Source organism: Ranitomeya imitator, chromosome 4 (assembly GCF_032444005.1).
Source record: "Ranitomeya imitator isolate aRanImi1 chromosome 4, aRanImi1.pri, whole genome shotgun sequence".
Taxonomy (NCBI): Eukaryota; Metazoa; Chordata; class Amphibia; order Anura; family Dendrobatidae; genus Ranitomeya; species Ranitomeya imitator.
The window spans coordinates 398,642,837-398,660,546 of NC_091285.1; the positions used below are offsets into that span (position 1 = coordinate 398,642,837).

At 42.8% G+C, this 17,710-nt stretch overlaps 1 protein-coding gene across 6 annotated transcripts in view; it reads right to left on the bottom strand.

Moving 5' to 3' along the window:
• The window catches only part of TASOR2 (transcription activation suppressor family member 2), a 165,548-nt gene that overhangs the window by 101,757 nt on the left and 46,081 nt on the right, over nucleotides 1–17,710 (bottom strand). For all 6 annotated transcript variants that reach the window (XM_069765334.1, XM_069765340.1, XM_069765339.1 and 3 more), the window contains 2 exons: nucleotides 409–481; nucleotides 243–317 (listed from right to left, as the gene is read on the bottom strand). In XM_069765334.1, coding sequence (XP_069621435.1) covers nucleotides 243–317; nucleotides 409–481 — 148 coding nt within the window. The remainder of the gene's footprint in view (nucleotides 1–242; nucleotides 318–408; nucleotides 482–17,710) is intronic.

Sequence of the window (17,710 nt, forward strand, 5' to 3'; positions counted from 1 at the left end):
AGATTCAGATAGCTCCTTATCCAAACAGCTGTATCAGGAACCCAGAGCGCACCCGATAATCAGCTGTTCGGCGCCGTAGCTGCATGTGTCGCGGCTGTGTGCCGGTCACAACACATGCATGGAGAGCCTGTTTGTTGGGCTCTCCATGCAGGTGTCGTGACTAAATACTTTATAAGCAGTTCTAAAAGTCAATTGTTAAATTAACTATGATACATAGCAATATAAACCCATTTCAGTTTTACCTCTTTTATGCAAAAACTTTTGGTGCGGAAAAAGGAACAAGGCCTTAGGTTGAATGGAGTTTCCGTCAAAGATACCTGAAAAGCAAATATGTTTTTAGTTTCAGAAGGGAAAAAACAAATAAAAAAACAGTGAATAAAACAGAAATCTTCAAATGATAAATGTTACCTGTGCGATTCTGAAGTATATCAGCGTTCACCAATATAAGAAAGCCTTGATCATTTAACACTTTAATTAGTGCCTAAAAACAGAGAGAGATGACAATTGTGAAACTAATAAATGACTGACAGGTTTGGTATTTTATGAGCTTGTCACACCAAGATTTTCCCATTTCTATCTTGGGCTATGCATATACAGCCTCTTCCATAAAGCCATGTGATCAAATTGACATCACAGGTGTCTCACAAAATGTTATATCATTGAGCAGTGAAAAAAATTTACAGATATGTCCATTTGCGGAAACGCACTGTAAAGTCTGACGTAACGGTATGTCCAATGTCGGGAAGGGGTTAATACATGCAAGCCTTAGAATAAAATGAAAATGAAGAGTTGCAGACTTCACAGAAACTTTCACTTTCAGTTTTCGGACAAAGAGAAAGTAAAAATAAACACCACCGCTAATCTATTCTAAGAAGAAAAGCAGTCTTATTTTATCTACGTCAAACATATGAAGTAATTACCGGTAAACAGGGAAATAAACGCTGAATCTCCTCTGGCGGATAAGTAACATTGTGTCTTCGAAGATCATCTATGTCAAGGTAAGATAACTATAATGTGTAGGTATGATATACACATTGGATATATCGGATGGTGACTGTACTTTGATGCATATAACAAGGAGTTGTGCCATCTAAGAAGAAAAGTCTGCAGTCTCTGCATTCCCTGTGTGTGTGGGCAGTCATGCGACTGCATGTATGTGATCTATTTTTGTGGCCACGGGCAGATTACACACTCATCCACTATCAAGATCAGCAAGGAACAACCTTATTACATTTTGTGACATACAGTACAGGCCAAAAGTTTGGACACACCTCATTTAAAGATATTTCTGTATTTTCATGACTATGAAAAATGTACATTCACACTGAAGGCATTAAAACTATGAAATAACACATGTAGCATTATATACTTAATTTCAGTTGTTTCACACTTTTTTCTTATGTCTTATAATTTAGGTTCTTCAAAGTAGCCACCTTTTGCTTTGATAACTGCTTTGCACACTCTTGGCATTCTCTTGATGAGCTTCAGGAGGTAGTCACAGGGAATGGTCTTCCAACAATCTTGAAGGAGTTCCCAGAGATGCTTAGCGCTTGTTGGCCCTTTTGCCTTCACTTTGCGGTCCAGCTCACCCCAAACCATCTCGATTGGGTTCAGGTCTGGTGACTGTGGAGGCCAGGTCATCTGGCGTAGCACCCCATCACTCTCCTTCTTGGTCAAATAGCCCTTACACAACCTGGAGGTGTGTTTGGGGTCATTGTCCTGTTGAAAAATAAATGATGGTCCAACTAAACGTAAACCGGATGGAATAGCATGCCGCTGCAAGATGCTGTGGTAGCCATGCTGGTTCAGTATGCCTTCAATTTTGAATAAATCCCCAACAGTGTCACCAGCAAAGCACCCCCAAACCATCACACCTCCTCCATGTTTCACGGTGGGAACCAGGCACGAAGAGTCCATCCGTTAACCTTTTCTGCGTCGTACAAAGACACGGTGGTTGGAAACAAAGATGTCAAATTTGAACTCATCAGACCTAAGCGCAGATTTCCACTGGTCTAATGTCCATTCCTTGTGCTCTTTAGCCCAAACAAGTCTCTTCTGCTTGTTGCCTGTCCTTAGCAGTGGTTTCCTAGCAGCTATTTTACCATGAAGGACTGCTGCACAAAGTCTCCTCTTAACAGTTGTACAGATGTGTCTGCTGCTAGAACTCTGTGTGGCATTGACCTGGTCTCTAATCTGAGCTGCTGTTAACCTGCGATTTCTGAGGCTGGTGACTCGGATAAACTTATCCTCAGAAGCAGAGGTGACTCTTGGTCTTCCTTTCCTGGGGCGGTCCTCATGTGAGCCAGTTTCTTTGTAGCGCTTGATGATTTTTGCCACTGCACTTGGGGACACTTTCAAAGTTTTCCCAATTTTTCAGACTGATTGACCTTCATTTCTTATGATAGCCACTCGTTTTTCTTTACTTAGCTGCTGTTTTCTTGCCATAATACAAATTCTAACAGTCTATTCAGTAGGACTATCAGCTGTGTATCCACTAGACTTCTGCACAACACAACTGATGGTCCCAACCCCATTTATAAGGCAAGAAATCCCACTTATTAAACATGACAGAGCACACCTGTGAAGTGAAAACCATTCCCGGTGACTACCTCTTGAAGCTCATCAAGAGAAAGCCAAGAGTGTGCAAAGCAGTTATCAAAGCAAAAGGTGGCTACTATGAAGAACTTAGAATATAAGACATATTTTCAGTTTTTCACACTTTTTTGTTAAGTATATAATTCCACATGTGTTAATTCAAAGTTTTGATGCCTTGAGTGTGAATGTACAATTTTCATAGTCCTGAAAATACAGAAAAATCTTTAAATGAGATGGTGTGTCCAAACTTTTGGTCTGTACTGTATGAAAAAGTGCTTACAAGAACTCCAGAAGGATTAAATAACCATAATGCAGAAACCGTGCGAAAACAGAAGGGGATCAATGCAGAAATGTCTTATGGATGGATGCAGAGAGACCTTCTAGCGGAACAAAGCGCCACAAAAATGTGGCATACTTGCACCATCAAGAGATATTTGCCTTCCCAAAACCCTGTCTGCTGACAAATGCACACTTAGCAGGATGTTTATCATATGCATTAATTTTTTGCACTAGATATTTTTTATTTGTTGTTTGCAGGATCTGGCCAGGCCTGTTTGTTGGTTAGGTTTTTCTGGGGCATCCGTCACTGTGTGCTGCATATTATAGTGCTGGGCAGCCCGCCTGTTAATACAGGGGCGTCATTTAAAGACTGCATACAGACACTGTGCATCACTCTTATCTATGTGATTGGCGTCCTATGCGAGTTATATCAATGTGCATTTTTTCTACTAGGCAGCCAACCCCTGCAATGTCTGGCTGGTGCGGGGGTGGCTGTTTTTATCAAGTAGTTTGCACCTGTGCCGCCCCTTGCCTTTATCAGTGGAGGCTTGCTGAATCCTGCTAAGGCCTGTCCCACACGTCCAGATAATTCCGGTACTGGAAAAATCGGTACCGGAGTTATCCGTGTCCGTGTGCTCACGTGGCACATCAGTGTGGGACACGTGCGGCAGCCGTGTGCTGTCCGTGTGCCACACGCACTGTGCCGGAGACAGCGCTGGAGTTGAGCGCTGTCCCCTGCTTTGGGTGCTGAATCCAGAATTCATTCCTTCTTCCCAGCAGTGTTCGCTGGAGCTAAGAAATGAAAAATCATTTAATTTTGTTTTTGTTGTTAAAATAAAGTTCCTGGTAATCTCCCCCCTCCCTCCCCCTGTGCGCCCGCCCGCTGGCATTAAAATACTTACCCAGCTCCCCTGATGCTTCCTCTCAGCGTCGCAGCTCTTCCTGTATGAGCGGTCACGTGGTGCCGCTTATTACAGTGATGATTATGCGGTTCCACCCCTATGGGAGGTGGAGCCGCATACTCAAGACACTGTGCACCACACTTATCAGTGTGACTGGTGTCCTATGCGAGTTATATCAACGTGCATTTTTTCTGCTAGGCACCCAAACCCTACAATGGTTGGTTGGGGTGGCTGTTTTTATCATAGTAACATAGTTAGTAAGGCCGAAAAAAGACATTTGTCCATCCAGTTCAGCCTATATTCCATCATAATAAATCCCCAGATCTACGTCCTTCTACAGAACCTAATCTAATATATAATTGCCTAGAATACTACTTCCTGCAATTTGTGCCAACTTCCGTGGCTTTGTCCGGAGCTAATGTCCGGAGCTAATGTCCGGAGATTAATTGCCTAGAATACTACTTCCTGCAATTTGTGCCAACTTCCGTGGCTTTGTCCGGAGCTAATGTCCGGAACTAATGTGCGGAGATAATGTCCGGAGCTAATGTCCGGAGATAAGTGACGTCAACAGTGTCCAGTGTCTGATTGGTTGCCGCCTGCTGCGAGCGACCAATCAGAAACGTGCCGTACTGTGACACACTCCGCCCGCCATTTTGGTGTGATTTTTGAATTTTTACCTCACAGCAAGTTTCTACTGCGTGGAGGCGGGCCCAGTGACGTTGCTCTTCAAGCTCCTGCCGAATTTCGTCAAAAAAATGATAATACCATTTACCAAAACTATATATATTTAGTTGTGAAGTGGTTCAGTGACATTTTCACACCAATTTTGAACTTTTGTTTGGTGTTTTCTCCATATACTGCCTATTATTTTTGTTCTTTCTTACTATTATTTATTAATTGTATTATTCTTACATTTGAATAAATAAAGTATATATGGATTCTAGACTCCCGATTCTTTAGAATCGGGCTGCCATCTAGTCTAATATATAATTGCCTAGAATACTACTTCCTGCAATTTGTGCCAACTTCCGTGGCAATGTCCGGAGCTAATGTCCGGAGCTAATGTCCGGAGCTAATGTCCGGAGCTAATGTCCGGAGCTAATGTCCGGAGCTAATGTCCGGAGCTAATGTCCGGAGCTAATGTCCGGAGCTAATGTCCGGAGCTAATGTCCGGAGATTAATTGCCTAGAATACTACTTCCTGCAATTTGTGCCAACTTCCGTGGCTTTGTCCGGAGCCAATGTCCGGAGCTAATGTCCGGAGCTAATGTCCGGAGATAAGTGACGTCAACAGTGTCCAGTGTCTGATTGGTTGCCGCCTGCTGCGAGCGACCAATCAGAAACGTGCCGTACTGTGACACACTCCGCCCGCCATTTTGGTGTGATTTTTGAATTTTTACCTCACAGCAAGTTTCTACTGCGTGGAGGCGGGCCCAGTGACGTTGCTCTTCAAGCTCCTGCCGAATTTCGTCAAAAAAATGATAATACCATTTACCAAAACTATATATATTTAGTTGTGAAGTGGTTCAGTGACATTTTCACACCAATTTTGAACTTTTGTTTGGTGTTTTCTCCATATACTGCCTATTATTCACTGACTGTTATACTGAGAGACTACCGTTTATTAACCTCTTCTTTGCCACATTGGGTATATTGCTCTATTATTTGCCACATAAGGACATTGTCCATTATTGCCCAGCAATTTCTCTGCAATATAAACTGCCTATTTATTAATATCTGCATTCCTGCAAAGAACTATTGCCTATTATTAACTGGCTATTTTCCTACTACCTGACACTGCCTCTTATTAACCTGTTGTTTGCCACCACCACGCTTAAAGCTGTTTAGCTTAGCCAACATGAGCTCTAATAGTAAGGATACTAATGACACAGAGCCCAAAGCTGCTGATGGCGCACGTAAGATTAGGTCTGATAGAAAGTATACTAATAATGCAGAGCAAAAAGACGCCGATGCCGCACGTAAGCGCAAACAGCGTGCTAACAAGAGTACAGAGGATAGATGCAAGCGCATTGACACTGTTAAGTATACTAATGACACAGAGTCCAAAGCTTATGATGGCGCACGTAAGATCAGGTCTGATATAAAGTATGGTAATGATGCAGAGCGAAAAGCCGCCGATGCCGGACGTAAGCGCAAACAGCGTGTTAACAAGAGTACAGAGGATAGATGCAAGTGCCTGGATACTGTTAAGTATACTAATGACGCAAAGTTGTCGTCTGATGTCTTTCATCCCTCCCCTCATAAGCATGTTCATGGATCCTGTGTAACTGTACCTTAAATAACAAGAATTGTCAAGAGCTGGTGAGTGCAGCCATTTTTTGTTCTTTCTTACTATTATTTATTAATTGTATTATTCTTACATTTGAATAAATAAAGTATATATGGATTCTAGACTCCCGATTCTTTAGAATCGGGCTGCCATCTAGTAATTGTATGATACAATATTGTTCTGCTCCAGGAAGACATCCAGGCCTCTCTTGAACCCCTCGACTGAGTTCGCCATCACCACCTCCTCAGGCAAGCAATTCCAGATTCTCACTGCCCTAACAGTAAAGAATCCTCTTCTATGTTGGTGGAAAAACCTTCTCTCCTCCAGACGCAAAGAATGCCCCCTTGTGCCCGTCACCTTCCTTGGTATAAACAGATCCTCAGCGAGATATTTGTATTGTCCCCTTATATACTTATACATGGTTATTAGATCGCCCCTCAGTCGTCTTTTTTCTAGACTAAATAATCCTAATTTCGCTAATCTATCTGGGTATTGTAGTTCTCCCATCCCCTTTATTAATTTTGTTGCCCTCCTTTGTACTCTCTCTAGTTCCATTGTATCCTTCCTGAGCACCGGTGCCCAAAACTGGACACAGTACTCCATGTGCGGTCTAACTAGGGATTTGTACAGAGGCAGTATAATGCTCTCATGTGTATCCAGACCTCTTTTAATGCACCCCATGATCCTGTTTGCCTTGGCAGCTGCTGCCTGGCACTGGCTGCTCCAGGTAAGTTTATCATTAACTAGGATCCCCAAGTCCTTCTCCCTGTCAGATTTACCCAGTGGTTTCCCATTCAGTGTGTAATGGTGATATTGATTCCTTCTTCCCATGTGTATAACCTTACATTTATCATTGTTAAACCTCATCTGCCACCTTTCAGCCCAAGTTTCCAACTTATCCAGATCCATCTGTAGCAGAATACTATCTTCTCTTGTATTAACTGCTTTACATAGTTTTGTATCATCTGCAAATATCGATATTTTACTGTGTAAACCTTCTACCAGATCATTAATGAATATGCTGAAGAGAACAGGTCCCAATACTGACCCGTGCGGTACCCCACTGGTTATCAAGTAGTTTGCACCTGTGCCGCCCCTTGCCTTTATCAGTGGAGGCCTGCTGCATCCTGCCAAGTGTGCATTTGTCATCAGACAGGGTTTTGGGAAGGCCGTATCTCTTGGTATGTATTTTTCTGAGTTTTTCCTATGTTAGCCATACTTGCACCACCCTAGATACATCAAACACAACTGTGATAACACCATAATTTGCAGAGATATTACGTTTTTGTGGTTGCCTAATGCCAAAAGCCCTGGCACTTGAACATACAAAAGAGTTGATGTGCCCCAATCACAAATATATCCGTGGATGGTGTGGAAATCAGCTTATTGTAGGTATGACATGGAAATATTGCATTTTCATGCAATGGCCCTGGTATTCTCTTCTGCACATTTTAACACCCCATTGCTTGTGAGAAAATACACAGGACAAGTATTCTTCCTGTCACTGGCAGCTCCTTGTTTTTTTATCTTTAATCCCCTATTTACAGTAGATGCTGCCAGGTGTCCATTGATATCCAATTTATTTACCTACTGCATATCTTTTTATTTATTTTTTTTTTAACTCCCGCAATATGTCACAACATTACCAACCCTCCCCCCCTCTCCCCATTTAGACAGCTCACGCTCTTCCCTTAGCATATCTTAAGGTACCTTCACACTAAACGACGCTGCAGCGATCCAGACAACGATCCGGATCGCTGCAGCGTCGCTGTTTGGTCGCTGGAGAGCTGTCACACAGACAGCTCTCCAGCGACCAACGATGCCGGTAACCAGGGTAAACATCGGGTTACTAAGCGCAGGGCCGCGCTTAGTAACCCGATGTTTACCCTGGTTACCATCCTAAAAGTAAAAAAAACAAACGCTTCATACTTACCTTCCGCTGTCTGTCCTCGGCGCTCTGCTTCTCTGTACTGGCTGTGAGCACAGCGGCCGGAAAGCAGAGCGGTGACGTCACCGCTCTGCTTTCCGGCCGCTGTGCTCACAGTGAGTGCAGGAAAGCACAGCGCCGGGGACAGACACAGAAGGCAAGTATGAAGCGTTTGTTTTTTTTACTTTTAGGATGGTAACCAGGGTAAACATCGGGTTACTAAGCGCGGCCCTGCGCTTAGTAACCCGATGTTTACCCTGGTTACCAGCGAAGACATCGCTGAATCGGTGTCACACACGCCGATTCAGCGATGTCAGCGGGAGAGCCAGCGACCAAATAAAGTTCTGGCCCTCTAGCCCCGACCAGCGACATCACAGCAGGATTCTGATCGCTGCTGCGTGTCAAACTGAACGATATCGCTAGCGAGGACGCTGCAACGTCACGGATCGCTAGCGATATCGTTTAGTGTGAAGGTACCTTTACACCGGCATATACTTTAGTGTGATGACTCCTACTGTCTCCTTATAAACATCCTAACAGGAAACAACTTCCCAGAGCGTTCTTCCCTCATCCCTTCCCTACCCCAATTCCAGCCAAGGCGTCCACAGTATATCATAAAACTCCACTTTACCTCTTTTCTGGTAAACCCCCTTTTCTAGAGTAATAACATGTTTCACATATTGAAGGTATTCTCCTCTCGAAGGTGGATCCTCTTTTATCCAGTTTCTTGCTATGACCTTCCGAGCCATGTACAATAGTCTAACAATTGCTATCTTCAAATTGTTATCTACTCCAATCTCCTCTACATATCCCAACAAACACACCACAGGTTCCCTTGGGACCATGCATCTATAAGCTCCCTTTATTCAACTGATAGTCACCAACCAGAAAGTAGCCAACCTCGAACACGTCCAGAGCATGTGAAGCAGTCCAGCATTGTCATTCCTACACCAAGGGTACACCGAGTCAGACCGCAATCCGGCCTTATACAAGGCATCTGGAGATTTATACACTATGTAGGATGTAAAGCTGAGAGTCTTATGATTCATTCAGTGACAGTTTTGGTATCCATTCTAACACAGACATCCATGTTTCATCCTCTTAATAGACCAATTCTCTTTCCATTTAGTCCTAGCACCAATCAGGAAACCCAGTAAATGAGTATGTAGTAAGTCTCTGTACAAGGTGGAAATAACCCCTCTCGTTGCCCCCTCTCCACACACATACTCCAACACTAAATCGCCTTGAATTTTAAAACAGTCTCTCCTGTTCTGGGCATTAAACGCATGTCTCACCTGTGCATACTGATATCCCCCAGCCCTAATACCAAATTCCGACTGTAGCTGGGAAAAAGATTTCAGCTCTCGCCGCTCTAGAACCTGATAGGCATATCGTATCCCCCCCAACCCCCCCCCCCCCCCCCGGCCTGCCATTCTGGTAAACATCCCATTGCCATAACCTTCGGTAAATTGTTATTAAATCACAGCGTGGGCAAAATACCTTAGCAATCTTAATATTAAAAAACTTATAATGGTGCAATTTTTACATTGGCAACTTGGGCTTTAAAAAAAAAAAAAAAAAAAAATTTCGATACTGCCTTCCCTTTCAGGAGCAGTTTTCAGTAGTTCCCTTATCAGAGGCAGAGTTAAGGTACCGTCACATTTAGCGACGCTGCAGCGATACCGACAACGATGTCGATCGCTGCAGCGTCGCTGTGTGGTCGCTGTAGAGTGGAGAGCTGTCACACAGACAGCTCTCCAGTGACCAACGATCCCGAAGTCCCCTGGTAACCATGGTAAACATCGGGTTACTAAGCGCAGGGCCGTGCTTAGTAACCCGATGTTTACCCTGGTTACCAGCGTAAACGTAAAAAAACACAAACACTACATACTTACATTCCGTGTCTGTCCCCCGGCGCTGTGCTTCTCAGCACTGACAGTGAGCGCCAGCCGGAAAGCACAGCGGTGACGTGCTCTGCTTTCCGGCCGGCGCTTACACAGTGCAGAGAAGCACAGCGCCGGGGGACAGACACGGAATGTAAGTATGTAGTGTTTGTTTTTTACGTTTACGCTGGTAACCAGGGTAAACATCGGGTTACTAAGCGCGGCCCTGCGCTTAGTAACCCGATGTTTACCCTGGTTACCAGTGAAGACATCGCTGAATCGGCGTCACACACGCCGATTCAGCGATGTCTGCGGGGACGAAATAAAGTTCTGGACTTTATGCTCCGACCAGCGATGTCACAGCAGGATCCTGATCGCTGCTGCCTGTCAAACTCAACGATATCGCTAGCCAGGACGCTGCAACGTCACGGATCGCTAGCGATATCGTTCAGTGTGACGGTACCTTTACAATGACAGGTAACACCTCTATAAGACAGCTGATCACACAAGACCCACCATTAAAATAGGAGTTGTCACAGATGACCCAGTTCCCCTCCTCCACCGATAGTCACTTTTGCACTTGGATTTGGGAGAGCAGAACTACCGTAACTGGATTTTTTTTTTTTGTGGGTATAGCATAAATGATGCTAGAAAAGCGCTATCAGTAACATTGGAATCCACCTATATTTCCATTGACAGATCTGATGTCATGGGGTTACCGCAACGGAGAGGAGACAGTAGTCTCGTTGCTACTACTCCGCTGCTGAGAAGAAGCACTTCTCCGGTTTATTAAACGTGTCTATTTCTTCCAGCAGAACAAGGGTTAATCAGTTTGTTGAGCTGTGCTCGGTTATCCACTCCTTTTCCCTATAAAATCTGGGCTTTATTACCTAGTCCTTGTAGCCCGGTTTGTCGGGTTGGTGTACTGTGGCACACAGTAGCGCCCCTGCTTCCCTGGGTGGGGGAAAGGGACAGATGAAGGGTTAACTTAGGAGACAAGGCAATGGCGGAGGCCCCGACGTCTTCACCATCTGCCGTATCCTGGTGAACAGGGCGAGCTAGGGCGCCCCCTAGTGTAAGGGCCAGGAAAGGAGTCCCTGGTCCCAGTTCACTCGACAGCTGTGTCGTGACACCTGAGTGGGGACTTGCTTTTTTTATGGATTTGAAGCCTTCATTGGTAACGTTTTACATAACATTTTGGATCACATTTATCCGGTGCTGTACTAGGTGATTGAGATGAAACCCCAGAGTGATCCATTCCATATAATGAGGCAGCAGAGTTACTCTGAACTCAGTCTGGCTTCTGTTCAGCGATGTCCTTTTCAGAAAAAGAGCACAAAACTGTGGCTGACCGCACTTTAATGCATGCCTAAAAAGCCTGACACTGCCGGGTCATAAGTCCTATGGCATCCACAGTCATGTAAGGGCTTGCTTTTTGCAGGACAAGTTGACATTACTATTGGATTATTCTGGGCACAACGTTTTTTGATCACTTTCTATTCACATTTTTGGGAGGTGGAATGAATTATACCAGCAATTCAGGATTTTTTTAAAATTTTTTATCATCATTCATCGGGTAGTACAATTACATCGATACCACATTTAGGCTTAGTTCACACTAGGTGTTATTGCTGTGGTTTTTATGCCAATTTTCAGCTGCGTTTTACAGTACCACCAAAGCCTATGAGATTTCAGAAATCTCAAGCACACTTTTTTGTAATCAGTATTTTGTGCGATTTATGTTTTATTTCGACAAAGAGCATGTCAATTTTTTCACCCATTGACTTAAATGGGTGGTGAAAAAACACAGGTATCGTGTCTTGCTGCATTTTTGCGTGCAAAAACTTGATTCTATGGAATAGGACTTTTTCCCCAACACTAAACTTTATCAGAATGTACAAGAGAAATGTAGCATGCCAAAACCACTGCAAGAAAAAAACGCCCAAAACATGCTGAAAAAACGCTTAGTGTGAACTTAATCTTACAGTATATTTTTTTAATGTTTGCTGCTTTTACACAATCTAAACTTTTAAACTAGAAAGAATCTTTTGCTTCACTTTATCATGAGAGCTATAGCTTTTTTTTTATTTCTCCGCTGACAGGTGTATAATAATAATAAATAATCTTTATTTTTATATAGCGCTAACATATTCCGCAGCGCTTTACAGTTTGCACACATTATCATCACTGTCCCCGTTGGGGCTCACAATCTAAATTCCCTAATATGTCTTTGGAATGTGGGAGGAAACCGGAGTACCCGGAGGAAACCCACGCAAACATGGAGAGAACATACAAACTCCTTGCAGATGTTGTCCTTGGTGGGGTTTGAACCCAGGACTCCAGCGCTGCAGTGCTAACCACTGAGCCACCGTGCTGCCCATATGTATGAAGGCTTGCTTTTTGTGCGACAAGATTTTATTTACATTCGTCTTTTTGGTAGCGTTTTATTTCACTTTTCGTTCAGGACTTCAATGAAAAAGCATAGTTTTTTGGCATGTTTTCACTGAAGGGGCTAACTAGTGAGTTTTATAGGTCGGTTCGTTCTGGATGTGGAAATACAAAAACATGTGCATTTTTGGTTTATTTTTATATAAATTACACAATTATTGGTATATATTTTTCTTTTTTTTGTTATTTTTTTTTTTAAATATATCTGTTTTTTTATATTTACTCCCCCCCCCCCCACCCACAATTTCCTCTTTGAACCAATTTTTTTTCAATCTTATCACCGGTATAATGCATTGCAACTCACTAACTCTGCAATGCATTATACGGGTCACTGACAGACCATGCTGCTGTGATGGGCTAAACCAGGGGTCTCAAACTGCATTCCTCGAGGGCCGCAAACCATACGTGTTTTCAAGATTTCCTTAGCATTGCACAATGTGCTGTAATCATTGTGTGCAGGTGATTAAATTATCACCTGTGCAGTACAAGGAAATCCTGAAAACATGACCTGTCTGCAGCCCTCGAGGAATGCAGTTTGAGACCTCTGATCTAAACAGTGCACCATAGCTGGCAGACGAAGAGGTCATCATTTGACCTCAAGTTGCCTTAGCAACGATCAGGCCCTCGTAATGACGATGTGGGGGCACCCATTAGATGGGAGAGGGAGCCCTCCTCACTGGCTTCTAAATTCTGCGATCGTTATTGATTGCAGCATTTAGGGTGTTTAAAACAGATCTACAGTATTACTTAAGCCAATCTGCAGGCACAGCTTCTTTGATTGCATGGTCCATTTATGGGAACGCACTGCTAAGTAGGACGTATCGGTACGTCCAATGTCGGGAACAGGTTAATACAAGCAAGCCTTAGTATAAAATGAAAATCAAGAGTTGCAGACTTCACAGAAACTTTTACTTTCTCTTTGTCCTAAACAAACTGAAAGTAAACACCTCCGCTAATCTATTCTAAGAAGAAAAGCTTTTTTTTATCTACGTCAAACCCAAGAAGTAATTACCAGTAAACAGGGAAATAAACGTTGAATCTCGTCCGGCAGATAAGTAACATTGTGTCTTCGAGGATCATCTATGTCAAGGTAAGGCTCTGACCCTGTGTTTGCACAATCGCCAGAATTTACAGATATGTCCATTTGCGGAAACGCACTGTACAGTAGGACGTAACGGTATGTCCAATGTCGGGAAGGGGTTAATACATGCAAGCCTTAGAATAAAATGAAAATGAAGAGTTGCAGACTTCACAGAAACTTTCACTTTCAGTTTTCGGACAAAGAGAAAGTAAAAATAAACACCACTGCTAATCTATTCTAAGAAGAAAAGCAGTCTTATTTTATCTACGTCAACCATAATAAGTAATTACCGGTAAACAGGGAAATAAACGCTGAATCTCCTCTGGCGGATAAGTAACATTGTGTCTTCGAGGATCATCTATGTCAAGGTAAGATAACTATAATGTGTGGGTATGATATACACATTGGATATATCGGATGGTGACTGTACTTTGATGCATATAACAAGGAGTTGTGCCATCTAAGAAGAAAAGTCTGCAGTCTCTGTATTCCCTGTGTGCGTGGGCGGTCACGCGACTGCATGTATGTGATCTATTTGTGGCCACGGGCAGATTACACACTCATCCACTATCAAGATCAGCAAGGAACAACCTTATTACATTTTATTTGTAATATATGAAAAAGTACACCGCTTACAATTCCAGAAGGATTAAATAATCATAATGCAGAAACAGTATGAAAAAAGAAGGGGATCAATGCAGAAACATCTTATGGATGGAAGCGGAGACCTTATAGCGGAGTAAAGTGCCACAGAAATTTGTGAATAAGTGAAAAAAACAGCTCACCCGAGGCATAATTCCAGTCCAGGATAGGAGCACAGAAATCCTGCTGCTGCACGGCTCTCGGCAACTTGAACAGTGTGAAAATGGATCCCGCTCACACACCAGGGTGTTGATAAAAGGCTTTCATTCGGCTTTAATTGGAAAAATTCTTTTTAAAATGGTACAAGATCAATTAGGACGTCTCAGACAACATTGAAAATATATTAGATTTGCAATGTTGTCCGAGACGTCCTAATTGATGTTGTACCATTTTAATAAGAATTCTTCCAAATAAAGCTGAATGAAAGATTTTTTATCAACACTTGGTGTGTGAGCTGGACCCATTTTTACGCTGTTCAAGAAACACAGAAATTTGGACAAATGTACAAGGCATGTTTTTATCTCCTGGGTCTGGCATTTAGTTTTTCAGAAGGAAATATTAAAAAGGGTCTCATCCCCAGGCCTTACCTCTTCTCTTTGTTGGGTGAGAGGAGGATAGGTGCAAGGACATGATTCTAATGTGTCATTTTCCCACAGGGACTTCCTCGTGGAATATTGTAACTGTCATATTTCCGAACATACTTTCACCATCCTCAAACAACTGTGATATAACCATAATTTGGGGAGACATTATGTTTTTGTGGTTTCCTAATGGCAAAACTCCTGGCACTTGAACGTACAAAAGCGTTGATGTCCACCAATCACAAATATATCTGTGGAAGGTGTGGAAATCAGATTGCAGGTATGGCAAGGGAATATTGCATTTCCATTGCTGTGCTGTGGCCCTGGTATGGGGCCCATTGCCTTATGTTGCATATTTTTTTTACACCCCATCGCTAGTGAGAAAATACACAGAACATCAATTCTTCATGTCACTGGCAGCTCCTTGTTTTTGAATCCCCTATTTACAGTAGATGCTGCCAGGTGTCCAGGAATATTCAGTTTACCTATTTTTTTTTTTAGATACTTCCTTTCCTTTCAGGAGCAGTTTTCAGTAGTCTCCTTATCAGAGGCTGAATTACGACGACAGGTAACACCTCTAGACAGCTGATCACACAAAACCCATAATTAAAAGAGGTTGTCAAATTATTCTCTTTTCAAGCTGTAACTTAATTGACATGATTATGTTCATACTATTATGTTGATCATACGGAAAATGGCAGACTGCACAAAAATTGCACATGTGCCCTGTCTCCTCGTTGCTGTTCTGCTCCATTTGGCCTAATTGGTAATGCGCATGTCTGACATCATGGAGAGTTTTCTCTGATGTGTGCCCCACCAGAAACGCCGATCATGTGACCAATACTTCTGGCGAGGGATACACGTCACATGTGCTAATACGCCAGTGATTAGTCTGATTTCAGATAAAAGATAGACAGTGGATCTTATGTGTACAGTACAGACCAAGAGTTTGGACACTTTCTCATTTGAAGATTTTTCTGTATTTTCATGACTATGAAAATAGTGCATTCACACTGAAGGCTTCAAAACTATGAATTAACACATGTGGAATTATATACTTAAACAAGTGTGAAACAACTGAAATTATGTCTTATATTCTAGGTTCTTCAAAGTAGCCATCTTTTGCTTTGATGACTGCTTTGCACACTCTCGGCATTCTCTTGATGAGCTTCAAGAGGTAGTCACTGGAAATGGTCTTCCAACAATCTTGAAGGAGTTCCCAGAGGTGCTTAGCACTTGTTGGCCCTTTTGCCTTCACTCTGCGGTCCAGCTCACCCCAAACCATCTCGATTAGGTTCAGGTCTGGTGACTGTGGAGGCCAGGTCATCTGGCGTAGCACCCCATCACTCTCCTTCTTAGTCAAATAGCCCTTACACAGCCTGGAGGTGTGTTTGGTGTCATTGTCCTGTTGAAAAATAAATGATGGTCCAACTAAACGCAAACCGGATGGAATAGTATGCCGCTGCAAGATCCTGTGGTAGCCATGCTGGTTCAGTATGCCTTCAGTCTTGAATAAATCTCCAACAGTGTCACCAGCAAAGCACCCCCACACCATCACACCTCCTCCTCCATTCTTCACGGTGGGAACCAGGCATGTAGGGTCCATCTTTTCACCTTTTCTGCGTCGCACAAAGACACGGTGGTTGGAACAAAAGATCTCAAATTTGGACTCTCAAGAAAAAAGCACAGATTTCCACTGGTCTAATTTCCATTCCTTGTGTTCTTTAGCCCAATCAAGTCTCTTCTTTTTGTTGCCTGTCCTTAGCAGTGGTTTCCTAGCAGCTATTTTACCATGAAGGACTGCTGCACAAAGTCTCCTCTTAACAGTTGTACAGATGTGTCTGCTGCTAGAACTCTGTGTGGCATTGACCTGGTCTCTAATCTGAGCTGCTGTTAACCTGCGATTTCTGAGGCTGGTGACTCGGATAAACTTATCCTCAGAAGCAGAGGTGACTCTTGCTCTTCCTTTCCTGCGGCGGTCCTCATGTGAGCCAGTATCTTTGTAGCGCTTGATGGTTTTTGCCACTGCACTTGGGGACACTTTCAAAGTTTTCCCAATTTTTTGGACTGACTGACATTCATTTCTTAAAGTAATGATGGCCACTCGTTTTTCTTTACTTAGCTGCTTTTTTCTTGCCATAGAATTTGTATTTACAGTCTATTCAGTAGGACTATCAGCTGTGTATCCACCAGACTTCTGCACAACACAACTGATGGTCCCAACCCCATTGATAAGGCAATAAATCCCACTTATTAAACCTGACAGGACACATCTGTGAAGTGAAAACAATACCCGATGACTACCTCTTGAAGCTCATCAAGAATGTCAAGAGTGTGCAAGGCAGTCATCAAAGCAAAAGGTGGCTACTTTGAAGAACCTAGAATATAAGACATATTTTCAGCTGTTTCACACTTGTTTGTTAAGTATATAATTCCACATGTGTTAATTCATAGTTTTGATGCCTTCAGTGTGAATGCACAATTTTCATAGTCATGAAAATACAGAAAAATCTTCAAATGAGAAGGTGTGTCTAAACTTTTGGTCTGTACTGTATACCCCTCTGATAAAGCAAAACTCAAGTCGGGGCTGTCTCCTGGGAGTCTGCACTTGCACTTTATGATGGGTAAGCTCCTTTAGTTCTTGCACATCTGATACATTTGTAGTCATTCAGGCTATTAACATAAGGGAATTGCAGGATAGGACAGTTATGGCATCTGTACCTACAAATATCGCTCTCTTTCCACATTACTGTTTCTGGTGCATAACTACATACCATCATGCACTTTTGATGGTTATTCCCAGGGTGAAACATTCTCTTTATGTCCACCTCTTTTTTAATAGATCCGACTATTGTGTATACACAAGGTGTTGTTAATAATGTTTTGATATTGATCATATATTGTAGTCAGCACTCCATTTCTTTTATTTTTGAAATTTGCAGTTGTCACAGATGACCCCGAGTCCCCTCCGCTCATAGTCACTTTAGCACACGGTCATTAGATGCTTCAATACAAAAAAAGATAGGTTTAGGGTCTGATCATTATGGTTATGCGCATGTGTTTCCTGAAACTACAGGAAGTTT